Source organism: Sminthopsis crassicaudata, chromosome 1 (genome assembly GCF_048593235.1).
Source record: "Sminthopsis crassicaudata isolate SCR6 chromosome 1, ASM4859323v1, whole genome shotgun sequence".
Classification (NCBI taxonomy): domain Eukaryota; kingdom Metazoa; phylum Chordata; class Mammalia; order Dasyuromorphia; family Dasyuridae; genus Sminthopsis; species Sminthopsis crassicaudata.
The window spans coordinates 221,100,282-221,114,320 of NC_133617.1; the positions used below are offsets into that span (position 1 = coordinate 221,100,282).

Below are 14,039 nucleotides of genomic sequence, written 5' to 3' on the forward strand. Positions count from 1 at the left end.
TATATTCAAAATTACAAGCAACCCAAAGGGCAAAAAGAAGACATATGATGGGTATAAGTAAACTATAATAAGATAGTCTGTGCTCCATTCATGGAATAAAATACATGTTATATGGCCAGGCATATCTTGGATGAAAGCAGTCCAGTTATATATCAAGACTAAAAGGAGTGGAAAATGTAGACTATATTGGTGCCCACAAAATATAAAATACAAGAGGAAAGCTTCCAATATGTCAAGTATATCCTCTGTATATAATTTACAGAAAGACATGGACAAGAATTGTATAAAATAAGAGATAAAAAGGGGCTATATGATCCTACACCAACTGGATTTTAAATCTAAATTTGTAAAACACAATTAAGTCCAAAAATATATATGTATATATACACATATATATGTTGCAATTAACAACTAAGAAACCCATCATTGTACCTGAACTATATAAATGTGTTATTATGATTATAATTTTAAATAAATTACATTAATGATGAAGGGAGGACCTATATCCATATGGATTCAGTTTTGTTCTCATTAATAAGACATGTGTTTGCATGTATTAATTTTTGTATAGAAATACATGCACACACATATGTGCATATATATACACACACATATCTTGCCATACTTGCAACTTTAAAAATAAATTATATAAATATTCACACATTTTTCTAAAAAATGCAAGTATTTAATAGGGAAACAATTTTCCAGACTTATGAGTTAGAGTCTCTAATTTCAATAGCTATTAGCCTGTTACTTCCATGATTAAATTGCTGATATGGCCCATGGTAGTAAATATTATATATTTCATATGATTTGTTGTGATTTATAAGGATGAAATGATTACTCCATTTGTTAGACGGCTTCATAGATAAAAGAAATTTTACAGGAGTATTAACACTTTTCCAGTTCTTTTCACTAGGAAGTAAATTTGATTGATCAAGTTAGTATTTTTATGCTGAATACATGATCTTAATAATCTTCATGATTATAAATATAATTGAAATACATTTATTTAATAGTATACACTCACATGATCCTTAAAATTTTAAATCACAAACAATATTACTGGCATTTAGTTTTAATATTAAATAGAATAATGTTTTAACCCTGACTGATTTTTTGCCTTCTACAAGCATTCTTTTAAATCTAGATCTTCAGTTGTCAACTGTTTCATTTCTTTTTCATTCTTAAAATATTCTTAAAAATACTTGGTGTTAATACAGATCCCTTTCCAAAAATCCAAAGCACATTACAGACATTAAATCCATCCAGTGTCTCAGTGGGAGAGAAATGGGGCAGAAATGTTATTTTCTATTTTGCATAAGGTTAGAGTGAGGAATGGAGAGACTGACTTATGATGGATAACTAAGTCAATTACTGATTAGGAGGGTTAGTCTAGTTACCTGTCTCCCAGTTAAGTCCTTATGACAATAAGACTTAATACAAAAGCCAAGATACATATGTCATGAAAGGGATGCTACAAATCCCACAGGATACTGATTTTTACATCTTCTCTGAAAAGCAAGCAGGACCTTTCCTAACAAATATTTCTTCTAAAAATGTAATTTTGATGGGAGGAGAGATACTGCAAATCTAGATATTTCTTCTTACCTGTAACAAAATGTCATACAAGTCAAGGTGAAAATTTTAAGAAAAGAAAATTGCATATTAAGAAAAGGACCATATTATCAGCATTCATGTGGTACTTTGCAGCACCTACACATATCAGATACATTACAGTTTATCCTCTGATTTATCATGGCATTGCTTTTTACATACTGATTCCAGCAAGTTGCCTGATTGTACAGAGCACAGAAACAAGAACAAACCTAATATTACAACAAAATCACAGTAATGAGTTAGACTAAATTGACCTCAAAGATTCCTTTTGACTTTATCAACCATGAACAGAGAACTATGCCACATATGCTCCAGTAAGTGTATTCTTTAAAAGTTTAAAAAAATTACATGTAAAAATAGTTTAAATTACTTTGAAATTTTAATTACACATATTTTCCATTTAGTACTTCTGAAAGGAACGCTTTCAATTCTCTCTTAGTATAAAACTTGTAAAGATCATTTAGATAAATCCTTGTGTCTTTGAATATATACATATCTACACCAAAGCATTTTCCTTAAGTAAAAAGACGCCATTCTCCCTGCACTAACCCAATACTGCATAGGGCTATTCAAGATGGTTAGATTTTGAAGGAGAGGCAGTTTCAGAGATAGGAAAGGAAATGACAAGAGGAAAATGGCAGTGAAAATTGTAGCTGGATCTTTTTTCTTTTTCAACTAAAGTCCAACACAGCCAAATAATATAATTTTTAAAAATCCCAACCCCCAAAGAATCTACTACCCACAAACCATCTGCAGTCCTAAAGTGCAATTACTGTTGTGCAGTCACTCAGGCCAAGGAACAGACTGGATGAAGTTCAAAGTAGAAACTTCAAACAAGTGCTATTCATGATTCTGGGGTTAGGAGTGGAGTTTGAGGGGGAAAAGCAATTCTTAGGCATTGAAGTGCATCAGGGAAATAAAAATCCTTTCTTGGGGAAGGAAAATTCACAAATCCCAAGGAATTCTAGTTTGGAAAATAAAAATATATATATTTTTTAAAGCATAAAGGAATCTAGCTGAAGGTATTCCAATGTAGAATAGTCCAAAGGCATGCAATCAAAGTCAAGAGTACAGTAGAGAAATTCCTTTTAGGTGCTCCATTCCCATAGTGACCTATTGTATTCTCCTCTGTTAAATCTTCCGGTCTGGGAGCTGAAGATGCACACTGAACTAAGGGCATTTGGTAAGATGTGGCTCTCTTTTCTGGCCGATCAGGACTGGATCCATCACTGGGTCTCTGGCCGTTGTACAGTAAGTACCGACCTCGTGTATCTTGTTCCATTTTGAAGATCTCATACTCAGTGTGAGGTAGTTTAATTCCCAAGGCAACACAACCATTGGTGTGAGTCACATCCTGCTGAATTCCAACTTGCCATGAGCCCTCAGCTCCACATTCATTCCCATTGAACACATTTAAGAGAGAGGCTGTGGCTGCATCCATGGGGGTGACCTTCATGTGATTCACTAGGGAAGAAGATGATAAAAAGAAAAAGTTCACTACTCCAGGGAAGCAAGCATATGATAGTGAAGTCCTCTAAAGCAGATACTAGCAATATAATATACCAATGAGGTTTTCCTTCTTTTTTAAGGGATAGTAGAGAGAAAGAAAGGCTCCATCCCAGCCTCTGCTTCCATCAGAGTCTTCTTATGTAGCACTAGCTGAATCTTTTTCTTTGAATGGCAGTCACACTAAAAGAATTAAATGTGTCTCTGGGTAAATTTAACTTCTTCTTGTCAATAAACTGGGCTTTGGTAGTTCTGGCAACTATAGACATCCCCTACTAATTATGATTTTCACAGCCTTAGAGAATAATGGCTTATAAAATGTTTCTACATCATAATATTATGTGAATTAATATTCATACATTGAAAAATTAGACTGCTAAAGAGTAATGATGGAAACTGTATTTTTTTTTAATGGCATAGGATGTTTTGAGGTCTTTAATAGATTTACCATCAATCACTTCTCCATGCCATGTAAATTAATTTAGGTCCATAAGCTGGGATCTGAAAGAAATTAGGCTATGGGCAGTAAAACAAAATGTAGATAAAGATTTAGAAGAGAAAAATCCTAGCTCTTTTCATATAAAGCCTCAAAGCTGGAAGGGATGGGGGAGTTGCAGTTATAGAGATTTTCGTGAACTGAAAGCTCACCATGAAAGCCAACATTGTTATGTGGTAAGCAAAAAGCTAATGGCAAATTGGCTTACATTAGTGGGAGGGCGCTGTCTAGAACAAGGGGGAGAGAGTTCTGTTTCACCCTACCCTTGTCAGACCACATAGAGTATTGTGAGCTGTTTGGGGTACCACATTGGAGAAAAAAAAACAAAACCCTGCTATGCTGGACCATGTCCAGTGAAGAGCTTGGAAACCATGCTGTGTAAGGATCTCTTGACGTAATGGGGACCTTGAAGTAATTGGAGAAAACTTATCAGGGAACAAGATAGCTATCTGTCAAGTACCTGAAAAATCTTCAAGGGGGAGAGAGAGAAGAATTATTTTTTTTAGCCCTAGAAAAGTAAAGCCAGGAACAATGGTATTCAGAAATTGTGGAGGGAAAGACTATCCAAAAGTTTAAGGGCTTCACTGGTTGTGAATTCCCTAATCTTGAGAGTTTTCAAATAAACTGGATTACCATTTGTCAAAGATGGTACACCTGAGAAGTTAACCACTCTACAAGTTGAAAAAAGGAACTTTAAGATTATTTCTTGCTCTTGGATTCTCTGCTTCTACAACACATATCTTGCATATAGTTCCCCAAATTTCTCAGATTTATTCAGGCAAATAAGATTCAGATAAAATGTCTTTGCTGTATTTTAATCAGAATAATTTGGTTATGAAACGATTATGTAATGATTAACTGTGATAAACTTGACTTTTCTCAACAATGAGGTGATTCAAGGCAATTCCAATAGACTTGGGATGGAAAATGTCATCTGCACCCAGAGAGAAAACTATGGAAACTGAATGTGTATGGAAGTATGGTATTTTTACTGGTTTTGTTTGTTTTTGTTTGTTTCTTGTGGATTTTTCCTTTTTGGTCTGATTTTCTTTTTTTACAATATGACAAATATGGAAATATATTTAAAAGGATTGCACATATTTAATCTATATCAGATCGCTATTGTTCTTGGGGAGGGGGTAGGTAAAGAAAAGAGGGAAAAATTGGAACACAAAATTGTTTGAAAATGAATGTTGTAAACTATTCATATATTTGAGAAAATTAAATGCTATTGAAATTTTAAAAAAAGAATTATTTGGTTATGCAATCTTTATTGGAAATACTCTGTATCTTTCATCCTCCCCATATCAGTATTGCTATGCACTGGAAAACTTCTTGGATTTGGGGTCAGAGAATCTGGGTTCAAATTTTTGCTCTCCTACTGTGTAACTATGGGAAAGTCATTTAACTTTTCTGTGTTAAAATCTCTTGAGATTCCTTAATTATAAAATGAAGGCATTGGATCAGATGATATGAAATCCCTTCCACTTTTAGATTTGCCATTTTATGTTCCTTTGATCTTAGGTAAATCTGTATACTCAGGATCTCAGAAATGTATACACATATTTCTTAAAACATATGAGGAGATCCTATGATTACTCTTGAAAATATATTCCAAATGTCTTACAACTCTTAAATGTGATTATAAGCTTCTTCATTATGTAAACACCTCCTCTGTTTCATTAGTGTTCCCTGTTTAGTGTACTCAAGTTCCAAGTCAATTCAACATTTAATACAGTTATCCACTAGGGTTCATAGGTCTCCATGAATGGATATCAGAAGGTCTGTGAATTTGGATGGGGAAAAAAGTATATCTTTATTTTCACTAACCTCTAACTAAAATTGAACATTTCCTCCCAATATAATTTTAAGTCCAATATTATTTTGAGAAGAGATCTATAAAATTCCTCACATTACCAAAGAGATACACAACATAAAACAAGTTAATAACCCAATTTGTACCCAAGATAAAAAACAAAAAACAGCAATAAAAAATACCTCCAAGAGGAGAGCCCCTTTTTCTATACATTTTACCCTCAAACAGTAAGTGCCTTTATGAGTTTTTCCATGAAACTTGCTCTTAAGAAAGATCAGTTATTAGTCATTTACACTTTTTTTTTTTTTGATAATTTAAGTAAAGGTATTACCTCTCCCAATGATACTTGCATTTTAGGCTAGGATTCTGAATCTTGTTAAAGTGAATACTAGAAGTCAGGATTCCTTAACCCATAAAATTAGGCAACAAGATACAAAGCTGGTACTTCTCTGTTAGCAGTGGGTATCTGCTAACCATTACATGACAGGTTTTGCCAACAGAAAAAGTTCCTCCTTGTCTCTTGCTTCAATATGGTAGTATATGAGTCCACAGCAAAAATGGTCAAGTCTTGCATCATCATTCAATCCTTACAGAAATTTTAATTCATAACTGGCATCTTACCTTTGAACACAAACTCTGTGCCTCCCATGACTCTGGCAGAATGTACTCCACGGCTATAGCGACCCTGGGCATAAATAGTGAAGGTGGGGTGCTTACAGATGGGATCAGAATAGTGGTAATAATGCCCTTCCCAGGTATTGTTGTTGTCATGAAATATGAAGTGGCGGGTGAGGAAGAGGACTTCAGGGCGTACTTCACACCTCTGGCTCACCCATTCCCCATGGAGGCCAATGGTCAGGTCAGCTTTGGGGGGCAAAATTGGAGGATGGTGTTCATCTGAACGGTAGATGATTCGGCATGCAATACAGGCGTGGTCATGATTCTGAAACCAGAGAAGAAACCCAGTTAAAAACTCTTATTAAAGAATACTTATCATTTATTAACATTTATTTAAAACTTACTATTGACATCCATCCTGTTAGACATTAAAAATACAAAGGAAAATAAAACATTCACTGCCTTCAGGATTTTAAATTTGATATACACACATATATATCAGAAGATAGATAGGGTTATCTGTGTTTTTTATTTAAATACACACACAAGTTAATGGAGTTAGGGAACTAGCAGCTGAGGGGATTAGAAAAGGCTTCCAGAAAAATAGTTGGCCTTGGGCATAAGCTTTGAAAGAAACTAATTCTAAAAGATAGTAAGAGTACCTCCTAGAAGTGGAGAACAGACAGTACAAAGATATACAATCAGAAGATAGGGAGTTATATGTGAGAAGACCAAGTTTGGCTAGACTAAATTTTGGAAGGGGAATAATGTACAATAATAAAATATAATAAAATAAATAAATGTATAAAAATATAAATATATATAATAAATAAAAAGATGGATTAAGGCCAGAGTTTTAAATAATCACAAGAGAATCTTTGTTTGGCCTTAAGAGATAATAGGGAGCACCTGAAACTTATTGAGGTAGAATATGACATGGCTTATGATTTAGGAACATAATTTTGGCAACTATAGATAAGATAAACTAGGCTGGGGAAAGACCTGTGGTAGGGAAACCAATTAGAATACTCTTGTAGTAGTCTAGAATGAAAGGGAATGGATAGAAGAGATGTTGTAGAGGCAGAAGCAACAAGACTTAGCAACTGATTGGAATATCTGAGATGAGGAAGAGTGAGGAATTGAGGTTGGCACTAAAGTTGCAAACAACAACAAATGATGTACTTCCCATTAAACCAAGCCACATTGGCTTCCTATTTTAGCCATACTTATTATTCCACTGTCCTCAGAGAAGCAGCTAGAGGACTAATCTGGAAGGCAACCCTCCAGAAGAATTCATTGAGTACTTTTTATGTGCCAGGCAGTGTGCTAAGTGCTAGAGATACAAATAAAAGCAAAAACATGGTCCTTGACTTAAGGAGTCCACTTTCTAATCACAAAAACAGTATGTAAAGAATTATGTCTATATAAAATATATACGATATAAAAGGGAGGTAATCTTAGAGAATGTACTAGGGGAGACTGGAAAAGGCTTCTTGCAGATGATATATCCTGCATGAAATATCTTTTTAAATGCTAATCTTGGAGTAACCTAAATAGTTGAACTATAGAACCTAATAAAATTTCCTGCCTGGAAACCTGATGGATACACATTGAACATAGGTCTCCTCCTAACCCACATGCAAAATTGATTTCTAAACTAAAAACAAATGTTATAATAGAAGCACACAAGGAAAAACCAAAATGTGAACTGTTTGCCCTCATAATTTTTTTTTTTTTTTTTTAAGGAGGGAAGGAAAATGCCTGAAAGAAAGAAAGGTCTGAAGGCAACATTGAAGATGTTAGTACATGCATATCATCCATTTATTTTTATCAGTCTGGCACATTTGAAATTGTATAGGTTCTCAATTCATATTCTGCTTTTATCTCTGTTGGCAATTAAATTAATAGAAGAAAGCAGAAGATATATTTTTAACAGGATCTTCTTCTCTGGTGTCTGGTTTATAGTATCATCACCTTCCTTCACTGGGCAAGGATTTTCTACATTTATCTGCAAAGCCTCATGAACTGGAATGTACATGTGGAACATGCAGAAATGAATGTCTGTTATCTGGTCTGGGGGGAGTGACAGACATGATCTATATAAACTAACTTAGAATTGGTTAAGGGTAAGAAGACTTGGTTTCCAGCTCCAGCTTTCTTCCATTAACTATTGCTGCGACAATAGGCAAGTTGATTTCTTTATTTCAGCACTAATTCCCTCACCTACATATAGGCAGAGGAATGTCTTTACTATCCCCATAAAACAATAGGAATCTTGGACAAATCAAATAATAAAGGACTTGCTAAGGATAAAAGCATGATAAATGTGCACATGGTTGAAAGTATGAGAGAGATATAAACAGATAGATGGACAAACATGAGAAAGAGAGGGAGATGAAGGGGTAGAAAAGGGGAAGAGGAACAGAAGGAAGGAGAAAGGGAGGAAGAAGAGAGAGACAGGTAGACAGAGACAGACAAAGAGAGACATACAGAGAGATAGATAGAGAGAGAAGAGAGACAGAGAGAGACAGAAACAGAGAGAGAGAAAGAGAGAGAGAGAAGAGAGAAAGAAAGAGAGAGACAAAGAGAGAGAGACAGAGAGAGAGAGAAAGAAAGAGAGAAAGAGAGAGAGAGAGAGAGAGAGAGAGAGAGAGAGAGAGAGAGAGAGAGAGAGAGAGAGAAGAGAAGAGAGAGAAAGAGTGCTTAGCTTAGTGACACTTAAACTAGATCTCTTTGGCAGGTTGAGAGAGATAATTCCACACATTCAACACAATCACTCTTTTCCTCCCAAGGATACTCTAAATATCAGTGTCATTGCTTCTGTAAGGGAAGCATTTATTTAGGTAGCTAAGTGGTGTATTGGATACTGTATTAGATTTGGAGTAAAGAAGACCTTAATTCAAAGCCTGATTTAACTTCCCTCAGACTTAGTTTCCTTATCTATAAAATGGGGATAAACAATAGCATTCTACCACACAGAACTCTTGTGAGAATCAAATGAGGTCATGTATGTAAAGAGCTTTTCAGACTTTAAAATGCTATATAAATGCTATTTTCCTAGTTTCTTAATTCTTTTAATATCAGGAAGTGCAACTATAAAAGACTTTATTTGATTTCATAGAATGAGGGAAGAGGAAATCTCTTCTCAGTCATTTACTTGCTACTTCTGCTAAATGAGTATGGCACTGCAATTTATGAAAGAGAACATTCCCTTGGCTAACATAATTTGTGGCTCATAAATAACAAGATCAAATGGGCTGCAGCAAGGTGAGATGAAAGCATGAGGCTTCTGCTGTTAACCCAGGGGTCTGGTTTGTATTTTCTAGCCTACTGTTTGCCTGGGGAGCTGTGATCTAAGGAAGGCAGAAGTGTCCTGTGGTTTGTGTGCTGCTGTCTGAAAATTACAGTGATTAAATTGGGACAGTAAAACACCTGAACATAGTTTATTAGAACTGTCTTTAATCAGAATATATAAATACATCATCACCAGGATAAACTTTGAGCATGGCAAGAATTCAGTCTTTTTAACCCTTGAGTTGGCAATTAAAGTTGTGGTTTCTCTTGTCTACTTGCCCGTAAGCATAAAGATTTTATGGTTATGCATACTGGATGACAACCAGCAAAAGACTAAGAAAATTATCCTACTGTACATACTGGACAAGATTTTTCTTGCTGCAAATGTCTGCTGATAAAAGCATATCCTTCTGGTTGTGCTGTGTAAATTGGTAAGCTCAGAAAAGAGCCACTTGAATTTTGTCTTGACTATTGACAATATCTGTATTCAAGAAAGATCATTCCTTCTTCCCAAGATATGCTGTCACTTATAACCTTGAACTACTACATTGTACCCTCAGAGTATCCATGAGAAAAGTTGGGTCAATACAAGAGGTATCACATAGTACTTTCAAATACCCAATAAAGAGAGCCAAAGTTTCTTGATGGAATTATAGAAAATTATAGAATTTTAGAGGTATAGGGACTCCTGAATAGCAATGAAAGAAGGATTTCAAGGGGCAGAGATGAAGGTAGAGCTCAGTCTAGTCAGAAGAAGCAGAGCAAGCAAAAACACAGAACTGGAGGAGCATGGTATATGTCAAAGTCATGGAAAGCAGTTCAATTTGCCTGTAGGATAGAATGCAAAGTAATGCTAGAGAAAGCTGAAAAGTTGTGGTAGAGGTAGATTGTGGAAAGCCTTGAATACTAAAACATCTGAACGTTATTCAGTCAACAATGGGGAGTTTTTGAATACTAAAATTCAGAACTATGCATTGGAAAAAAGATAAAGTTGCCATTAAATAAAAACTATAGATGCTCTTATAAAGAGGTAACTTATTTGTCATACTTCCCTTGCATCTTTTCCCCTAGCTATTACTTATGGTGCTTAGGGTAAATAGTTTTGTTTCTTTTTTTTCCCCATTTCTATTACCCTTGTCTTGGATCAAAGAGCTATGAGATTGGCTCCAATAGAAATAGGAAATGTTAACTGCACAGTATGTTAGCCCTAGGATTTCCTTTTTCTAATATGCTTTTGTATGTATATCTAGCTTTTCCAGATGACTAAGTGGAAAAGGGAAATTATAACCATTTTTAATAAGCAGAATGAATCTCATTAAGTATCACACTAAAGTTATGTTTTCTTTCTTTCCTATTATAAGGGTTTTTTTTTTCTTCTGACATAGAGTGTTCATTTGAGATTTGGTCCTTTTTCAAGGCCAAGGATTTGACTTCTTTCCCTAGGACTTGGCACTGATGATATAAAATTTGGGTTTCTTTGCATTGATAAGTTGAAGGTTTTAAAAGCAGAGAAACCAGAAAAAAATCTCCTTATTGCTATTTTTTTAATCAACCATACCTCAATACAATAAGAATGGGTGATATCATCTCTTCCTCAAGAATAATCCCAACCTCACTAATCCCTAGCAGATGGCCTTCATGGTTGCTGTGGTTAAAAAAAAAAAAAAAAAATCATTTCCTGCTGGTCAGCCTTATGGTGATGACCCTTTCTAAGCATGACTGGGCTAGTTTTCAGATGACAAACCCATTCTATAATCAAGGCAATACTTCAAGATTTTCTGGCATGGTGGAACTAGCTAAGCAGACTGTGCTTTACCAGAATTCCTCAAGAATAATACTAATAATTGATATTTATAAAATCTTTTCATGGCTATAGTTATTTGCATAATATATTATTTCATTTGCCCCATGCCATAAAATTCTTAGGGCAGTCCTGCCATTCATTTTACAAATGAAGAAGCCTAGGCTCCATGAAGGTGTGACTTCCCCAGGATAAGAAGGTTAGCCACAATAAGGATGGCATGAGGAGTGGCCTTCAAATTCAAGTCTTTCTGATTCTGGGTCCAGCACTATATCCCATGAAATACTTGTAAGCCTTTATTAAGCACTTGCTAATGTTTCCAAAGTCATAGAAGTACTTAGCAACACCTTAATTATATGATAAGAAAAATCACTTTGAGGTATACCAACTGTAGAAACTTTAAATTTTTAAAAATACCTACATAACTGGTTAAGGGAAAAACTGTGTTTTAAAAATGAAAGAAATTACAAATCTTCTAAATGAGTAATGTTCTGGAGAGAAGGCACTTTTTTCATCTGTTATAATTTCTAGTTTCTCTATAATTCCATAAAGCCAGTAAATATCAATGACACATGGTTTTATATGACACTTCTTTCCAAGGTTTAATTATATTAGGGTCATTATTCTGTAACTTCTCAGGAGGGTTGATAAAAACATTTTTACAAATGAATTCACTAAATCAGCAGACACAAAGACAGAAAGAATCAGGAAGATGACTATGAGCCCTATGAGAAAGAACATATTGCACTATCAAAGTCTCTAGCCATTTAAAAGTATCATTCCCTAGAAGACAGGGATTTTATAGGCTTCTTCCATTTTCTTCAGTATTTATTTCTGGGTTCTGAATAGTACTTATTTCTGGGTAGTCAATGATATTCATTAAAGATTACTACTTGGAACAGCCTCTTGCCCAGAATAGAATAAACATTTTCTTTGATATTCCCAGTATAAACTTTCTCCTTCTGTCTACCTCTGTTTCTCTGCTTCTGTCACTTTTTCTACTCTCTCTCTCTCCCTCTGTTTCTGTCTCTCTTTTTATTTCTCTCTTTCTCCCCCTCAATATTTCTCCCTTTCCCTCTCTCCCTTCCTTCCTCTCTCCCTAGAGGAACCCTATTGATGCTTGTTTATTCCATTCAATTCAATACAACAAACATTAATTAACTACCTACAATTGATCCCGAATGATGTCAGGTGCTAGAGAGAGACAAAGACATGACTGAAACAGTCTCTCACTTGAAGGGACTTCCACTCTACTTCAGAGGCTAGAGAGGCAGCATGGCCAAGTTCAAAGAGCACTGGTTCTAGACCCAGAAGAGTTCACCTCTAAAAAGCTCTTTTGATATTCTGTGTGTGACTGTGGGCAAGTGATTGAACTCCTTAGGACTCAGTTTCTTCAACTATAGAAATGAGACTTAACTAGATCTTTGAAAGTTGAAAGAATAATATGTGATCCCATGTTATTCACAAGTAAGGACAGTGTACAGTTGGTTTAAAAATTGTTCAGGAAAGAAAAGAAAAGCACCAATAAATTGAAAGATTTTTTTTCTCTCTACAGGCTTCACTTTATCACCATGGATAGAGGACTTAACAATGTATATTCCAGTAATAATGACTGAAATGCTTTGAATGACTGAAATTAGTTGTGTCTTTATGTTTATGTTAGATTGATTCTTTTGATTCCAAGTGTGAGAGAAAGTGTACAAAATGGTGTGAGGATGGGGGAAGGGAATAAATATTTATATAGCATCTACTATGTACTGATCCTCACAATAATCACAGGAGATAGTATTTTATTACCTCCACTTTGCGGCTGAAGAAATTGAAGTAAAATAGGTTAAATGACTTGGCTAGGGTCATATAACTAGGGCCAGATTTGAAATCATACCTTCCTGACTCCAACTTTAGAACCAGCTGCCTCTAGAATGGAAGATAGAGTGGTGGTATTTTAGTCCTGCAAGTAAGTCAGGCATACCAAATCTATAGAAGGAAGGAATGTGTAAGAAGATAGAAGAATAGGAAATGTAGAGAGCCTGAGATGCCCAATGGAGGACTTTATATTTGATCCAGCAAGAAAGAGAGATTCACTTTCCTCTTTACAGAAATGGGTGACATAGATCTCAGTTGGTTGTTATCCTTCATTCTCAAAGAGAACCCAATTGACATTATTATGTTAGAGTTAAGGTACAGTGTATCTGACTATGGCTGATTAGATCAATATAAAATTGGAAGGCACAAATAACCCACATGAACATTTGGAATGAAAATGTCTATAAATTAGTGCACCTCACATTTTTTGAGCTACTGTAATTCTGCTTCAGTCAACTTGATTTTTTAAAAAAATCATCTTGATAACTGTAGGATGCATTCGAGGAGGGAGAAATCTAAGGCAAGGAAACCAGTTAGAAGGCTACTGAACTGGTCTGGAAGAGATGATGAGGACCTGGAGCAGGGTTGTGACTAAATGAGTGCAAAGAAACATACAGGAAAGATTTTGTGAAAGTAGAAATAAGATTCAGCAATAATAAGCTACAGAGGGGATAAGAATAAAGAGTTGAAGATGACACCAAGACTTCAAGCTTAGGTGAGGGTGAGGGTGTTCATACAGAGCAGTTAGTGGGCATGTCCTGGATGAAAAACAAACAGGCTTGACAAGGAGCTATAGGAGAGACAGCTAGAAGGAGATAACCATTTTCAACTCAATCATGAATAGAACAGCCTCAGTTTACTATATATTCCAGACTTCTTAAAGTTACCATATCCATGAAACAACAGAGAATAAGTTTTTTTTTAAAAGAAATTTAAATAAAAACAGGCAATAGTTTGTGAACTAGTAGAGAAAAAAAGAGATATGTGTATGGTGGGGAGAACTGGGAAAAGAATATTAAAGA

At 35.1% G+C, this 14,039-nt stretch overlaps 1 protein-coding gene across 1 annotated transcript in view; it reads right to left on the reverse strand.

Moving 5' to 3' along the window:
* Nucleotides 1-992: 992 nt before the first annotated feature.
* APCDD1 (APC down-regulated 1) overlaps nucleotides 993-14,039 on the reverse strand; it is a 53,346-nt gene continuing 40,299 nt past the window's right edge. Inside the window, exons 4-5 of the mRNA XM_074274894.1 lie at nucleotides 6,060-6,381; nucleotides 993-3,084 (exon numbers count right to left, since the gene is read on the reverse strand). Of these exons, the coding sequence (XP_074130995.1) occupies nucleotides 2,633-3,084; nucleotides 6,060-6,381 (774 nt within the window). The 3' untranslated portion in view covers nucleotides 993-2,632. The remainder of the gene's footprint in view (nucleotides 3,085-6,059; nucleotides 6,382-14,039) is intronic.